Source organism: Budorcas taxicolor, chromosome 18, assembly GCF_023091745.1.
Source record: "Budorcas taxicolor isolate Tak-1 chromosome 18, Takin1.1, whole genome shotgun sequence".
In the NCBI taxonomy this organism is placed as follows: Eukaryota; Metazoa; Chordata; class Mammalia; order Artiodactyla; family Bovidae; genus Budorcas; species Budorcas taxicolor.
The window spans coordinates 48684583-48700338 of record NC_068927.1 but is presented as its reverse complement, the minus strand read 5'-3'; the positions used below and the strand labels follow the sequence as shown (position 1 = coordinate 48700338).

The window sequence follows — 15756 nt, the reverse complement described above, 5'->3', positions numbered from 1 at the left end:
CTATCCAATTATTCTCTGGTAAAGTTCCATCTAATCTACAGTATTATTGGCACAGTATTAGATTGCCTATATTTATACACCCTTGATAACAATGGTTATCATTAATATTAGTAATCTTTGTTAACCTCATAGATGTAAAATTATTCCTTTAATTTGCAGTTATTTGATTACTATTGCAGTCAACCATTTTAAAAATAATTTTTTGTGAATTATGTGTTTTTTAAGTTATTTTTCTAAAGCAGTGTTCTATTTTCAAATTTCTTTTCCAGGTTCTTCAGGTATTATGGATTTATTCATTCATCTACTCACCATGTATTGAATGCTGCATGTGACAGGAGTTAAAAGATGCTTGGGATATAGCATTGAACAAAGTAGACAGACTCTGCTATCATGGTACTTAAATTGTTGTGGGTCAGATAATAAGTGAGGTAAGTAAATTTAATATACATTACATAGTGAAAAATTCTAAGAAGTAAAGAAGGAGAATATATAGAATCAGGGATAGGACTTTTAGGTGGGGTAGCTAGAAATGCATCCTGAAAATGTAATAATAAAGATATGAAGGAAATTAGGAGCTAATTATGCACAGCACATGCATATAATTAAGGGAAGAGGGAACACCAGTTAGAAGAGCCCAGGTGGAAATATGCCTGTTACCAAGAGGCTGCTGCTGCTGCTAAGTCGCTTCAGTTGTGTCCGACTCTGTGCAACCCCAGAGATGGCAGCCCACTAAGCTCCCCCGTCCCTGGGATTCTCCAGGCAAGAACACTAGAGTGGGTTGCCATTTCCTTCTCCAGTGCATGAAAGTGAAAGTCGCTCAGTCGTGTCTGACTCCTAGTGACCCCATGGACTGCAGCCTACCAGGCTCCTCCGTCCATGGTATTTGCCATGCAAGAGTACTGGAGTGGGGTGCCATTGCCTTCTCTGACCAAGAGGCTTGGGTGGCTGAAATAGAGCAAATAAGAGGGAGAGTAGTGAGAGATGAGAGAAGAAAGGTAATTGAAGGGCCAGAGGCCAGATCAGGTTGGTCCTTGTGGGCCATGTTAATGATCTTGACTTTTACTCAGAATGAGGTGGGAAGTTGTGGGAGAGTTTTGAACATGTGATTTTATCTGCTTATGATTTAAGAGGATTGCTTTGGTTGGTCTGATGAGAGGATTAGGGGAAGAAGACAAGGACAAGGGAAGAAGTGGAGAGACTAATTAGGAAACTATTGCATTAATCTAGGGAAAAGATGTTGGTGACCTAGACGAGAGTAGTAAAAATGGTGAGAAGTAGTCATGTATGGCAATTTGCTGATAGAACTGATGTGGTGTATGACAGGATGACACAGTATTTTTTAATCTGAGCAATTTGAAGATTGGAGTTATTACCTGAGAAGGGAAAGAGGGTAGGAAAAACCTGGGGCATAGGGAAATAGTGAGATTTCAGTTTGGAATATTATATGTGAAGTATGAGGTGCCCATTGGGTATTTAGGTGGAAATATTAAGTTGGCAGTGGGATATACAAGTGTACAGTTCTAAAGAAAGGTCTCAGATTGGAGACATACACTTGGCAGTTATTAGCATGTAGATGATGCACACGTGTGTGCACGCACGCACGTGTGCTCAGTCATCTCCAAATCTTTGTGACCCCATGGACTATAACCCACCAGGCTCCTTTGTCCATAGGATTTTCCAGGCAAGAATACTGGAGTGGGTTGCAATTTCCTACTTTTGGGGCTATTCCTGACCCAGGGATTGAACTCCTGCTGCTCCTGCATTGGCAGGCAGATTCCCAGGCACTACACCACCTGGGAAGCCCCTTTTAGGTGATATTTACAACCAGACTGGATGAGATCACGTTGTAGGGTAGATGGAAAATGACAGAGGTAAAGGACTAATCTTTGGGTCACTTCAACATGACAAAGTCTGGGAAATGAGGAATCAGCAAAAGAGACTGAAAGGGACCAGCTAGAATGATTGAGAGAGAACTCTGTGATATCCTGGAAACTGAGGGAAGAATGTGTTTTAATGAAAATTGTGTCAGATGCTGCTGATAGCCCAAGCAAAAGAGGACTGAGAAAGTAATGTTGAATTTAGCAACATGAAAATTGTTGGTCACCCTGCAAAGCAGTTTCAGTGGAATAAGGACCTATAGAGAAAACTGGACAAGAAAAATCGGTGATAACAAGTATAAACCACACTTTAAGTTTTTTCCCTTAATGGAAGGAGTGAAATGGAGTGGTAGGTGGAGTTAAGAGGTAAATAATAACCCTGTTCATATACTGAGTGAAATGGTTCAACAGAGAGAGAAACTTGATAAAGGAGGAAAGGGGAGAAATGCTATAGACATGTCCTTAAATGGAAGAACAAATGTTAGGGTCTGAGGATAAAGGAAAAGAATAAAGTAATCACTTAGGAGACTGGGACAAAGAATAGAGAAATATAATATGATCTCCAGACAGCATTGAAGACCCACTTGCTGTTAGTTTTCATGAATTTAAATTGAGCCTATTCCACGTGGTTGATTTTTTTCCTCCTGCACTGTTCATATGTGTGGTTGTCACCACAGATAGGGGAGGGGAGAGTAAAATTTAACCAGAGTTGTTGGTTTCATGAAGTAAGAAAGAATGATATGAGAGAAAGGGGCAAGGGAGTCTAAGTTAGCAAGAATTAATTATACTAATTGACCGTGGGTTCAAGGCCAGGTAAGTAGAAAAGTGGTGGGAAGAGGGTGAGGGAAAATGAAAAACTGTAGAATGAAGAAATGGAAGTTCCTGATGGTGGTGAAAAGTGGTTGAGTTGAAATGCGAGAGGAAGTAAGGTGGAAAGACAAGGATATTTTTCCCTTTAGTTGCCAAATGTTCAAAATAGGATAATCCCCCTTTTAATCACCATATTTGTTTTAGAAAATGTGGAATATTGTTAGCTATATTTCAGTAGGGATTACAAAATGGTGATATTCAAATCCTATCATTCTTTTTTCATTTACTAGCTGGAATATTTTCCTAAGGAAAAAATGTCTGTCATCAATTCTGATTACTTTAAGATACAGTTTGCATTTATAAGAATTTGTTGTTTTTTTGTGTAAATATTTAAGTCAATAATTGTAGTAGCTGATGTAAAGTATGCTTGTGTATCTATGCATGCATGCCTGCTAAGTTGCTTCAGTCATGTCCAACTCTTTGCGACCCATAGGCCGCCAGCCTCCTCTGTCCATGAGATTCTCCAGGCAAGAACATTGGAGTACGTTGCCATGCCCTCCTCCAGGGGACTATCCTGATCCAGGGATCGAACCTGAGTCTCTTACATCTCTTGGATTGGAAGGCAGGTTCTTCACCACTAGTGCCACCTGGGAAGCCCCTTCTCTGATACAGAGCTATTGATAAGTTCATGGGGCATCTCCTACGTATGCACTCCTATTCTTGTTCACCAAATGTGCTTAAACTCTCCATAATGTAGTGGTCATCTTTATAGCTATCAGCATCTTTGGGGAATGTATATTCTTGGCCTTTCTGATGGCTCCAAGTATCATTTTGCTACAGAGTGACCTTTAATCTGCCTTGTGGGTACAGGTTTCTCAAACCACAAAGCAAACCTTGTCTAAGGTTTTTATTCTCTTTTTTAGCTCTGCCTTCTCAGGCCCAGTCCATTCCCAGAAAGAAGAGGAAATGAATGAATTCCAGGTAAATTTTAAATAGCATATTTGTTCCCTGCCTGATTTTAAAGAGCAGTTTAAGGGAATTGTAGTAATCCATACACTAAACTGGAAAATCCTATACAGATAAAACATATTTTCAGAGGAAACAGAGTTGGAAGATTAAGACCAGGAAAGTTAAAATATGACTATGCAGAAATGTATTCACTTAGAGAGATTAAAGTTGGGCTTCAGTTTTGAATTTCATTACTATAGGTAAACAAGAGCAGAAATTCATTATATATTTAAGTAAGTTTTTCATTGGCACCTAGGTCAATGAATATATTATAATATATATAGGGAGACTTTCTGTAGTTGGTAAAACAGCTTTTCTGATAGTCTGGGGTTTTCTTTATAATTAAAAAAAATTTTTGGCTGTGCTGCATGGCTTGCAGGATCTCAGTTCCCTGACCAGGGTTTGAACCCAGGCCACAGCAGTGAAAGTGCTGAATCCTAAACACTAGACCACCAGGGAGGTGGTCTGTTTTGATCAGGGATAAAGCAAAGATTATATGTTAAAATATCCCAGCATTGGAAATAACACAAATCAACATCAACAGAAAAAGAGACAGTATTTCTTGCAGTGGGATAGTATACACACACACACACACACATTCTCTCTCTCTCTCTCTTCATGCAGTGGGATAGTGTACACACACACACACACCAAAACAGAGTACTGCAACTTACAATACGGATAATCTCACAAACATGTGACATGAAAGAAGCCAGATAAGAGTACATTCTGTGTGGTACCTTTTATATGAAGTTTGAAAACTGAGAAAACTAGTCTCAGTGTTAGAGAATAGTGGTTACTGAGCAGGTATTTACTGGGCCGGGATATGAGGGAATCTTTTAGTATGCTGAAAATGTTCTATATTTTGATCTGAGTGATGGGTACACAAATATGTAAATGTATAAAAATGTCTCAGTTTGTACTTTTAAGATTAGTGCATTTTACCACATTATTCTATGTATGTCATACCTCATTTAAAAATAAAAAAACGGACTATCTGAAGAAATAGATGGGATATGCCTTTCAAATGACCCTATATAATTATCTTTTTCCATGTATGTTTGCTGCATTTTGGCCACAATCTAATCATTTATGGTGAATTCTTATACTTTCAATCTACTAGAATGTGAACAGAGTAACAGTTTTATTTGGTTTACTGCTCTATCCACCGGAGAAGGCAATGGCACCCCACTCCAGTACTCCTGCCTGGAAAATCCCATGGACGAAGGAGCCTGGAAGGCTGCAGTCTGTGGGGTCGCTGAGGGTCGGACACGACTGAGTGACTTCATTTTCACTTTTCTCTTTCACGCATTGGAGAAGGACATGGCACCCCACTCCGGTGTTCTTGCCTGGAGAATCCCAAGGATGGGGGAGCCTGGTGGGTTGATGTCTGTGGGGTCACACAGAGTCAGACACGACTGAAGTGACTTAGCAGCAGCAGCAGCTGTATCTACAGCCCCTAGAACAATGCTTGGTATACCTGGTTTTTGTGAATGTGGTTGTAATGAATCCATGGTTCCTTATTTCTTCGTTTTACCCTTAAAGTAATGTCTGTTTCCTCTTCAAGGAAATTTCCTCAGAACTTCATCCTTTTTCTCCAAACTTCCTTTGGAATCTTTCTCTTTCAGATTTTATCCTGTACTCTTAGCTACTAAACATATTTCAATTTACTGCCTTTTCACTCTCAGCTCAAAGATTTGCTTTACTGAAACATACCTTTCTTTGACCAAGTGCCCCTATCTCATAGCTTCTCTGTATGTCTAGTTTTTCCCTCAGTTAATTTTCAAAGTGAACACACGTGTGTAGCCAGCATAAGCACTGGATCGAGAAATAGAATATTACCCTAACACCCACTGGACTCCTTCTGCACCTTTCCAAGTTATTACCCCTACTCCAGGGGTAACCACTGTTCAGTGTATATCACTATAGATTATTTCTGCATATTTTTAAACTTTATGTAACTTTATGTACTTGGTGTCTGACTTCTTTTGTTTAATATTTTGTCAGATCTATGTTGAATTGCTGCATGTAAGCTGTAGTTCACTCAACTTTATTATTGAATAATTATATATTATTCAATTATATGAATAAACCATAATTTTATATATCCATTCTATTATTGATTGGCATTTAGGTAATTTTTATTTGGGAATAATAAAAATATTGTTCCTGTGAACTTTCTATTAGATTTTTGTTGCATATATGTGCATATCTCTTTCTACCAAAGCAGAATTGCTGAGTCATAAGTTATGTGTAAGATTACCTTTTATTGATACTGCCAAACAGTTTTCCAAAGTGGTTGTCCAAGATTATACTCTTAACAGTACATGAGAGTTCTCAGTTATTCCAAGACAACATCTTGAGTGTATTCTCTATGGTTACTAGCTTGTTTTTTGGTATAATATGAAACTCATAGGTAGTAAAACAGAAGCTCAACTAAATTTGAGTACATAAAAATTACATTCTCCTGTTAATACAATCACCATAAATAAAGTAAATTTGCAAAACCTAACAACAATTTTAGTAATACATATGGCAGACCAAATCTGGTATTTAAATATTTACAAACTAATTAAAATCCAATAGAAAACTGCATATAATACATGAAAAAAAATCCACAATTGAAAAAATAAAACAGAACAAATGCCCAGTAAAAACTGTAAATAATAATATCTATTGTTAATCAAAGTTTTACATAGATTACCGTATATAGTCTTCATAAAGAGTCTCTCTTTCCTATTTGTTTATGTTTTCATTTATTTCCCTCAACTAGTATGTAAGTTCCAGGAGGACAAGAACTTATGTCTATCTTCCAGCTATAACCTTGGACTCTAAACCAGTGCTGGGCATATCTAGTAACTCAGTAACTTACTGAATAAAAAACTATATCTCTAGGGCTCAAATATGAATTATTTTCTCATTCTCTTTAGTGGCAGTTAATATTCATAATGAAAACCTCAACTACTATGAGACCCTCAAATAGTCTCTGAGCTATCAAAAAACAAACAAAAAAAAGGTTCAGTTGTTTAATTATCCGGTTCTACTACTTTAACATATAGAAGAAATAGAAGAGCTGAGATTTCAGTGGTATTACAGAGACTGAATCAAATGAACTTATTGATACATTGTACCTAGGTGTTGTAGAAGAGTTATGAATCAAAATATATGCTACAGTTCCATTTTTGGAAAAAGGGGGTTAGTGTTGTTATTAAGAAAGGTAAGAAAGTTAATGGCAACAACTGCTGAGTATTATATTACTTCTTACAAACCTAATACAGAATAGGTATCAGTTCAGTTCAGTCACTCAGTCGTGTCCGACTCTTTGCGACCCCATGACTCGCAGCACGCCCGGCCTCCCTGTTCATCACCATCTCCCAGAGTTCACTCAGACTCACGTCCATCGAGTCCGTGATGCCATCCAGCCATCTCATCCTCTGTCGTCCCCTTCTCCTCCTGCCCCCAGTCCCTCCCAGCATCAGAGTCTTTTCCAATGAGTCAACTCTTCGCATGAGGTGGCCAAAGTACTAGAGTTTCAGCTTTAGCATCATTCCTTCCAAAGAAATCCCAGGGTTGATCTCCTTCAGAATGGACTGGTTGGATCTCCTCGCAGTCCAAGGGACTCACAAGAGTCTTCTCCAACACCACAGTTCAAAAGCATCAGTTCTTTGGCGCTCAGCCTTCTTCACAGTCCAACTCTCACATCCATACATGACCACAGGAAAAACCATAGCCTTGACTAGACGGACCTTAGTCGGCAAAGTAATGTCTCTGCTTTTGAATATACTATCTAGGTTGGTCATAACTTTTCTTCCCAGGAGTAAGCATCTTTTAATTTCATGGCTGCAGTCACCATCTGCAGTGATTTTGGAGCCCCCCCAAATAAAGTCTGACACTGTTTCAACTGTTTCCCCATCTATTTCCCATGAAGTGATGGGACCAGATGCCATGATCTTCGTTTTCTGAATGTTGAGCTTTAAGCCAACTTTTTCGCTCTCTTCTTTCACTTTCATCAAGAGGCATTTTAGCTCCTCTTCACTTTCTGCCATAAGGGTGGTATCATCTGCATATCTGAGGTTATTGATATTTCTCCTGGCAATCTTGATTCCAGCTTGTGTTTCTTCCAGTCCAGGGTTTCTCATGATGTACTCTGCATATAAGTTAAATAAGCAGAGTGACAATATACAGCCTTGACGTATTCCTTTTCCTATTTGGAACCAGTCTGTTGTTCCATGTCCAGTTCTAACTGTGCTTCCTGACCTGCATACAGATTTCTCAAGAGGCAGGTTAGGTGGTCTGGTATTCCCATCTCTTTCAGAATTTTCCACAGTGTATTGTGATCCACACAGTCAAAGGCTTTGGCATAGTCAATAAAGCAGAAATAGATGTTTTTCTGGAACTCTCTTGCTTTTGCCATGATCCAGCGGATGTTGGCAATTTGATCTGTGGTTCCTCTGCCTTTTTGAAAACCAGGTTGAACATCAGGGCGTTCACGGTTCATGTATTGCTGAAGCCTGGCTTGGAGAATTTTGAGCATTACTTTGCTAGCATGTGAGATGAGTGCAATGGTGCGGTAGTTTGAGCATTCTTTTGCATTTCCTTTCTTTGGGATTGGAATGAAAACTGACCTTTTCCAGTCCTGTGGCCACTGCTGAGTGTTCCAAATTTGCTGGCATATTGAATGCAGCACTTTCACAGCATCATCTTTCAGGATTTGAAACAGCTCAACTGGAATTCCATCACCTCCATTAGCTTTGTTCGTAGTGATGCTTTCTAAGGCCCACTTGACTTCACATTCCAAGATGTCTGGCTCTAGATTAGTGATCACATCATCATGATTATCTGGGTCGTGAAGATCTTTTTTGTACAGTTCTTCCATGTATTCTTGCCACCTCTTCTTAATATCTTCTGCTTCTGTTAGGTCCATACCATTTCTGTCCTTTATCGAGCCCATCTTTGCATGAAATATTCCCTTGGTATCTCTAATTTTCTTGAGGAGATCTCTAGTCTTTCCCATTCTGTTGTTTTCCTCTATTTCTTTGCATTGATCGCTGAAGAAGGCTTTCTTATCTCTTCTTGCTATTCTTTGGAAGTCTGCATTCAGATGCTTATATCTTTCCTTTTCTCCTTTGCTTTTCGCCTCTCTTCTTGGATGCAATCTCAAAAACGACAAAATGATCTCTGTTCGTCTCCAAGGCAAACCATTCAATATCACAGTTATCCAAGTCTATGCCCCAACCAGTAATGCTGAACGGAATAGGTATATGTTACCTGAAATAGTGAACTATTGATGGCAAACTACTAACTGGATTCTAAGTAGTAAATAAACATGATAATGAGAAAAGCAAAATTTTCTGTTAGAAAGATTATTTTTACAGTCTGTCATAAAATCCAGTATTCGTGAAAGAATCTCATCATTTTCTTTGGATGAAAACTCCATATGTGAGACACTGTGTGTGCATGCTCAGTTGTGTCTGACTCTGCGACTCCATGGACACTATAGCCCTCTGGACTCCTCTGTCCACGGAATTTTCCAGGCAAGAATACTGGATTGGGTTGCCATTTCCTTCTTCATATACATTATTTTTTAAATATTCTTTTCCATTATGGTTTATCGCAGGAGATTGGATATAGTTTCCTGTGCTGTATATAGTAGGATCTTGCTGTTTATCCATTCTAAGTGTAATAGTTTGCATCTGCTATCCCCAAACTCTTTGTCCATCTCTCTTCCTCCTCTGCTACCCCTTGACAACCACAGGTCTGTTCTCTATCAGTGTGTCTGTTTGTTTTGTAGATAAGTTCATTTGTGCCATATTTTAGATTCCATGTGTAAGTGACATCATATAGTATTTGCCTTTCTCTTTCTGACTTAGTATGATAATCTCTAGTTGCATCCATGGTGTTGCATGCAAGTGGCATTATTTTATTCTTTTTTATGGATGAGTAGTATTCCATTGACTGTGTACCATATCTTCTACCCATTCATCCAAGACAGTAAGCTTTAAACAAACAAAAAGAATGTTACTTTAAAATGCCAATTAGTGCATTAGATAATAAAGATAAATGGTTAGGACTACTTCTGCATCAAACTGTGGAAAATTTATTATAAGGAATACTGTGAAAAATAAGAAACATATTAGTAGGAAACTTTTAGTCTTAGCTCATGATAGACACATAGACAACAAAATGAACATAACTACCAATAATAATTTGATAGAGCTAATTGATTGTCAAAGCTTATAGCCTGGAAACAATTAATATCCCTTATTTAGATATGGAAAAACTAAAAGACTGACCATATATTAGGCCCAAATTCAATAAATTTCAAAATACAAACTGTATATATTCCACAGTGCAATTACATAGGAAGTTAATGATAAAACTTCAGAAAGAAAACATTTCCACATGGAAATTTTAAAACTAGCATAAGGAACTTAGGATCAAGAAAGCAGAATTTATGATTATGGTTCAGGCCCTAATAGCCTAACCATACTTAATCTTAAGCTAGAAAAATAGCCAGTAGTGGCTTGAAAATAGGATGGTCTCAGCATGAATGCAGTAGTAGAACTAAAGATAGAGAAGCTGGAGATAGTTCATCGATGATGCTTCTCATAGCTGGTTCTCCTGAAGGGGATCTAGGAGCGTATTTTCATGGCTGCCAGAAAAATAGCACTTTGAAAAGTTCTCTTTCTGGCATGAGCATTTATCTGTTTTAATAGATTTACCTAGTATTATTGACTGTCTGTGACAGAAATCTTACATAACAGTTGCTTAAACAGGACAGAATTTTGTCTTTGTAGGAATTAGGTACCTTAAACAAAACAAAAGACGAAAACACTTGTCCTGTATCTCTAAGGCACAGGGAACCAGGATTCCTCTATTTCATTTTCTATGTGTTGACCAGCATCTTCCCATTACCCCCACCTCTCAGCCCCTGGCAACCACCATTCTATTCTCTATTTCTATAATTTTGACTTTTTAAGATTCTACATATAAGGGATATCATAGTGTTTTCTTTCTTCATCTGACATGCCCTGACATGCCTCTCCATGGGGTTGCCAATTGCAGGATCCCATCTTTCTCACGGCAGAGTAATATTCCATTATTTATGTATGTATTACCTCTTCTGTATGCATTCATCTGCTTTTTGGTCTCTGCATTTTAATACACTCTCTAGGCTGGTCAATAGCTTTTCTTCCAAGTAGCAAGTGTCTTAATTTCATGGCTGCAGTTACTGTCTGCAATGATTTTGGAGCCCAAGAAAATAAAGTCTGTCACTGTTTCCACTGTTTTTCCATCTGTTTGGCATGTAGTGATGGGATCAGATGCCATGAGCTTCGTTTTATGAATGTTGAGTTTTAAGCCAGCTTTTTCACTCTCCTCTTTCACTTTCATCAAGAGGCTCTTTAGTGCCTCTTCAGTTCAGTTCAGTTCAGTCGCTCAGTCGTGTCCGACTCTTTGCGACCCCATGACTTGCAGCACGCCAGGCCTCCCTGTTCATCACCATCTCCCGGAGTTCACTCAGACTCACGTTCATCGAGTCCGTGATGCCATCCAGCCATCTCATCCTCTATCGTCCCCTTCTCCTCCTGCCCTCAATCCTTCCCAGCATCAGAGTCTTTTCCAATGAGTCAACTCTTCGCATGAGGTAGCCAAAGTACTGGAGTTTCAGCTTTAGCATCATTCCTTCCAAAGAAATCCCAGGGTTGATCTTCAGAATGGACTGGTTGGATCTCCTTGCAGTCCAAGGGACTCACAAGAGTCTTCTCCAACACCACAGTTCAAAAGCATCAATTCTTCAGCGCTCAGCCTGCTTCACAGTCCAACTCTCACATCCATACATGACCACAGGAAAAACCATAGCCTTGACTAGACGGACCTTAGTCGGCAAAGTAATGAATGTCTCTGCTTTTGAATATGCTATCTAGGTTGGTCATAACTTTTCTTCCAAGGAGTAAGCGTCTTTTAATTTCATGGCTGCAGTCACTATCTTCACTTTCTACCATAAAGGTGGTGTCATTTGCATATCTGAGGTTACTGATATTTCTTCCAGCAATCTTGATTCCAGCTTGAGCTTCATCCACCCCAGCATTTCACGTGTTGTACTCTTCATATAAGTTAAATAAGCAGGGTGACAATATACAGCCTTGACATACTCCTTCCCCAGTTTTGAACCAGTTCATTGTTCCATGTCTGATTCTAACTCTTGCATTTTGACCTGCATACAGGAGGCAGGTAAGGTGGTCAGTATTCGTTCTTTTATTTTTTTTTTAAATAATTTCTGAAATTAATTTTTGGCTATGCTGGGTCTGCATTGCTGCATGAACTTTTCTCTAGTTATGACAAGTGGTGGCTACTCTCTAGTTGCAGTGTGTGGGCTTCTCATTGTGGTGGTTTCTCTTGTTGCAGAACACAGGCTCTAGAGTGTGCAGGCTTCATTAGTTGTGGCACATGGGCTTAATAGTTGCAGTTCCTGGGCTCTAGAGCACAGGCTTAATAGTTGTGGCACATGGGTTTAGTTACTGTGAGGCACAGCATGTGGGGTCTTCCTGGATCAGGGACAGAACCCATGTCTCCTGTATTGGCAGGCAGATTCTTTACGACGGAGCCACCAGGGGAGCCCCAACAATATTAATTCTTTTGATCCACGAACATGGAATATCTTTTCACTTATTTGTATTCTCTTCAGTTTCTTTCATCTCCTTGGTTAAATTTATTGCTAAGTATTTTTGTTGTTTCTGATGCTTTTGTGAATGCGTGCATATGTGCGTGTCAAATCATGTTTGACTCTTTCCGACCCCATGGACTGTAGCCTATCAGGCTCCTCTGTCCATGGGATTCTCCAGACAAGAATACTGGAGTGGGTTGGCATTTCCTTCTCCAGGGGATCTTCCTGACCCAGGGATCAAACTCGCATCTCTTATGTCTCCTGTTCACTATTGTGAATTGGATTGTTTTATTTCTTATTCAGATATTTTGTTGTTAGTGTATACAAACAGAGCTGATTTCTGTCTATTGATTTTATATCCTGAAACTTTACTGAATCTTTTGATTTGTTCTAACAGTTTTTTGGTGGTGATTTTAGGATTTTCTGTATATAAGATCATATCATCTTAAAAAGACTTTTCTCCTTTCTTTCCTATTTGGATTTTTTTTCCCTTGCCTGACTGCTCTGGTTAGGATTACTCACACTATATTGAATAGGATTGATGAGAGTACCTTGGTCTTGTTCTGATCTTAAAGGAAAAGTTTTCAACCTTTTACCATTGTGTATGATGTTAGTTATGAGCTTATCATATATTGCCTGATTTATGTTGAGCTACATTCCTTCTATACTCAATTTGTTGAGAGTTTTTATCACAAAAGGATATTGTATTTTGTCAAATGCTTTTTCTGCCTCTGTTGAGATGATCACTTAATTTCTGTCTTTCTATTAATACATCACATGTATAGATTTGCATGTGTTGAACTCTTCTTGCATCCCAGGATTAAATCCTTCTTGATCATGGTGTTTTAACATGCTGTTGAATTTAGTTTGCCTATAGTTTATTGAAAATTTCTGCATCTATATTCATTAGAGACACTGGCCTGTAGTTTTCTTTGCAGTGTCCTATCTCCCTTTAGTATCAGGGTAATGTTGGTCTTGTAAAATGAGCTTGAGAGTGTTCCCTTCAGTTCAGCTTATTTTTTTTGTGTGAAAGTTTGAGAAAGATTGGCATCTATTCATCTATAAATGATTGGTAAAACTCATCAGGGAAGCCATCTAGTTTTTGGCTTTTCTCTTTTGGAGGGAGAGGAGGATTTTCTTTATTGGAAGATTTTAATTACTGATTCAGCTCCTTACTCATTATATCTGTTCTGATCTATTCCATGGTTCAATCTTGGTAGGTTGTATGTTTCTAGGAATTTATCCATTTGTTCTAGGTTATCCACTTTGTTACCATATAACTGTTCATGATAGTCTCTCATGGTCATTGTATCTGTGGTATATTTCAGATATCACATGCCCCCTCTTTCATTTTATTTATTAGACTCCTCTTTTTCTTGACAGTGTCCTTAGCACAGTTAGTACGACCTGCTTCTCTGTAATGTCCTCTGAGAGTGTTATCCGCTGCTCTCTCAGACTTTTCAGTCATGAAGCTCAAAATTCAGTATGCTGGATATGATGAGAGAAAAATCAGCCTCTTTGGCACTGTCCCATTTAGCTGAGAAAACAGGGTACTCACACATTTTTACTTTCCTTTGCGAATGAAATCACAGGCCAGGATTTCTCTTGGCCCTAAGCTATGTTGCCTTGATTGAGGAGTGATGTAGGTAAAAGTCAAACTGTTCCTCTTACCCTTTCTGATGAGTCCAGACTTGTATTTTTTGCTCCATTGGTGCACTGGAAATTCTTTGCTGGAGACTTGCACTTTCACAAATCTGTCTTTTGTTGGGTGCTTGTCTCAGACAGTCATTTTCTGGGGGCTCCTGAACAGTGGCCAAAAGAGGCTAGAGTCCGTTCACATGCCTCTCAGGGGTCTACAGCAAGAACTGAGGTCTTTATGCTTATTTTGCAACATTTGGGTAGGCAAGACTCCTTCTGAGTCCCTTGCATATGGTGCTGGATCCCACAGTTCCCAAAAGGGCACTTTTGTCCATGGATGGATGCCAAATTATTGTTTTTGCAGTGGGGACTGAATGAGGGATGTCTTATTTAGCCATGATTGCCTTTGGTTTCTTAAGCCTGATTATTTACAAGTCCTTGCTCTTCAGTAGGAAGGGCTGCAGAAAAGGAGTTTCCATTATTCTCACAGCATACTCTGAACCTTAGTGAATGTTCATGTTCATAGGGTCCTTTTAGGACCTAGAAATAAATAATCAGAAACATTTTTTTTGTGAGTTTGCTCCTGGTGATTTCGTTTTATCTTACCCCATCTGTCACAGAAATTCCTGAAAGTATAGGAAATATGGACAGCTCCCTTTGTTCTAGTGCTGTTTTTCTTATGTTTATATTTTTGGGATATTTTGGTTTTTAACTAGGAAACGTGCATTTGATTTCTATGTCTAAATCACACTGTTTTGAAGAAATTTGTCACCATTCCTCATTTCTGACACTTTAAATCTTTCTTAGTACTATTTTCTCATAGTTCTGGTTGTAATTCAGATTTAGAATTTTAAAATTCTAAAATTTAAATCCATTTTAAAAAACTTCATTAACAAATCTTTTTTTCTATATCTTTTGGTATTTGTAGGATTCTGTTTGTGGCACTCTTTTTTCAGTATATGTGAACTCTGCAGTTTTCATGGCTGCAGACACATATTATAGGCTTATGAACAATAAATCTTCATTTTCAATTTAGGTTTCTTCTGACCTAATGAACAATATATGCAATTGCTAAATCAATGAATATCTCCAGTTGGATGTCCTACTATGCTTCAAAGTTTGTATACCATTCTCTCCCCTTTTATGCTTCTATCCAATTCCTATTTTCATGTGTTAGTGAATCACAGGGATCTAGTGAGTTCCCAAACCAGTTAACTTTGAGTGAAGTTTTATATTTCCCCAGTTTTTACAGTCAGTATAAATCAGTACCCAAGATCTCTTTAACCCACTGCTGCTACTGCTACTGCTAAGTCGCTTTGTCGTGTCTGACTCTGTGCGACCCTGTAGACAGCAGCCTACCAGGCTCCTCCATTCTTGGGATTCTCCAGGCAAGATCGCTGGAGTGGGTTGCCATTTCCTTCTCCAATGCAGGAAAGTGAAAAGTGAAAGTGAAGTCTCTCAGTCGTGTCTGACTCTTCGCGACCCCATGGACTGCAGCCTACCAGGCTCCTCCATCCATGGGAGTTTCCAGGCAAGAGTACTGGAGTGGGTTGCCATTGCCTTCTCCGCTTTAACCCACAGTAGTTATTAAAGATATGTGCTTGCTAAATCAATGAATGAACACAAACTGACAGGATATTGCTAAAATGATTTTTCTTTCAGACAGTAACAAAAACATAAAATTTATTTTATAATCTCTTACCTTTGTGTATTACCTGAACAAGCCTCAATATGTTTTGTCCACAACATATAAGGTGG

At 38.7% G+C, this 15756-nt stretch overlaps 1 protein-coding gene and 1 non-coding gene across 2 annotated transcripts in view; one reads left to right on the top strand and one right to left on the bottom strand.

The window, feature by feature from the left end:
- LOC128063941 (uncharacterized) overlaps positions 1–15756 on the top strand; it is a 211251-nt gene that overhangs the window by 186789 nt on the left and 8706 nt on the right. Inside the window, 1 exon segment of the mRNA XM_052656771.1 lies at positions 3611–3668. Within this exon segment, the coding sequence (XP_052512731.1) occupies positions 3611–3668 (58 nt within the window).
- On the bottom strand, positions 4083–4154 carry TRNAE-UUC (transfer RNA glutamic acid (anticodon UUC)). The gene has a single exon. It is a non-coding gene; the product is annotated as a tRNA-Glu (tRNA).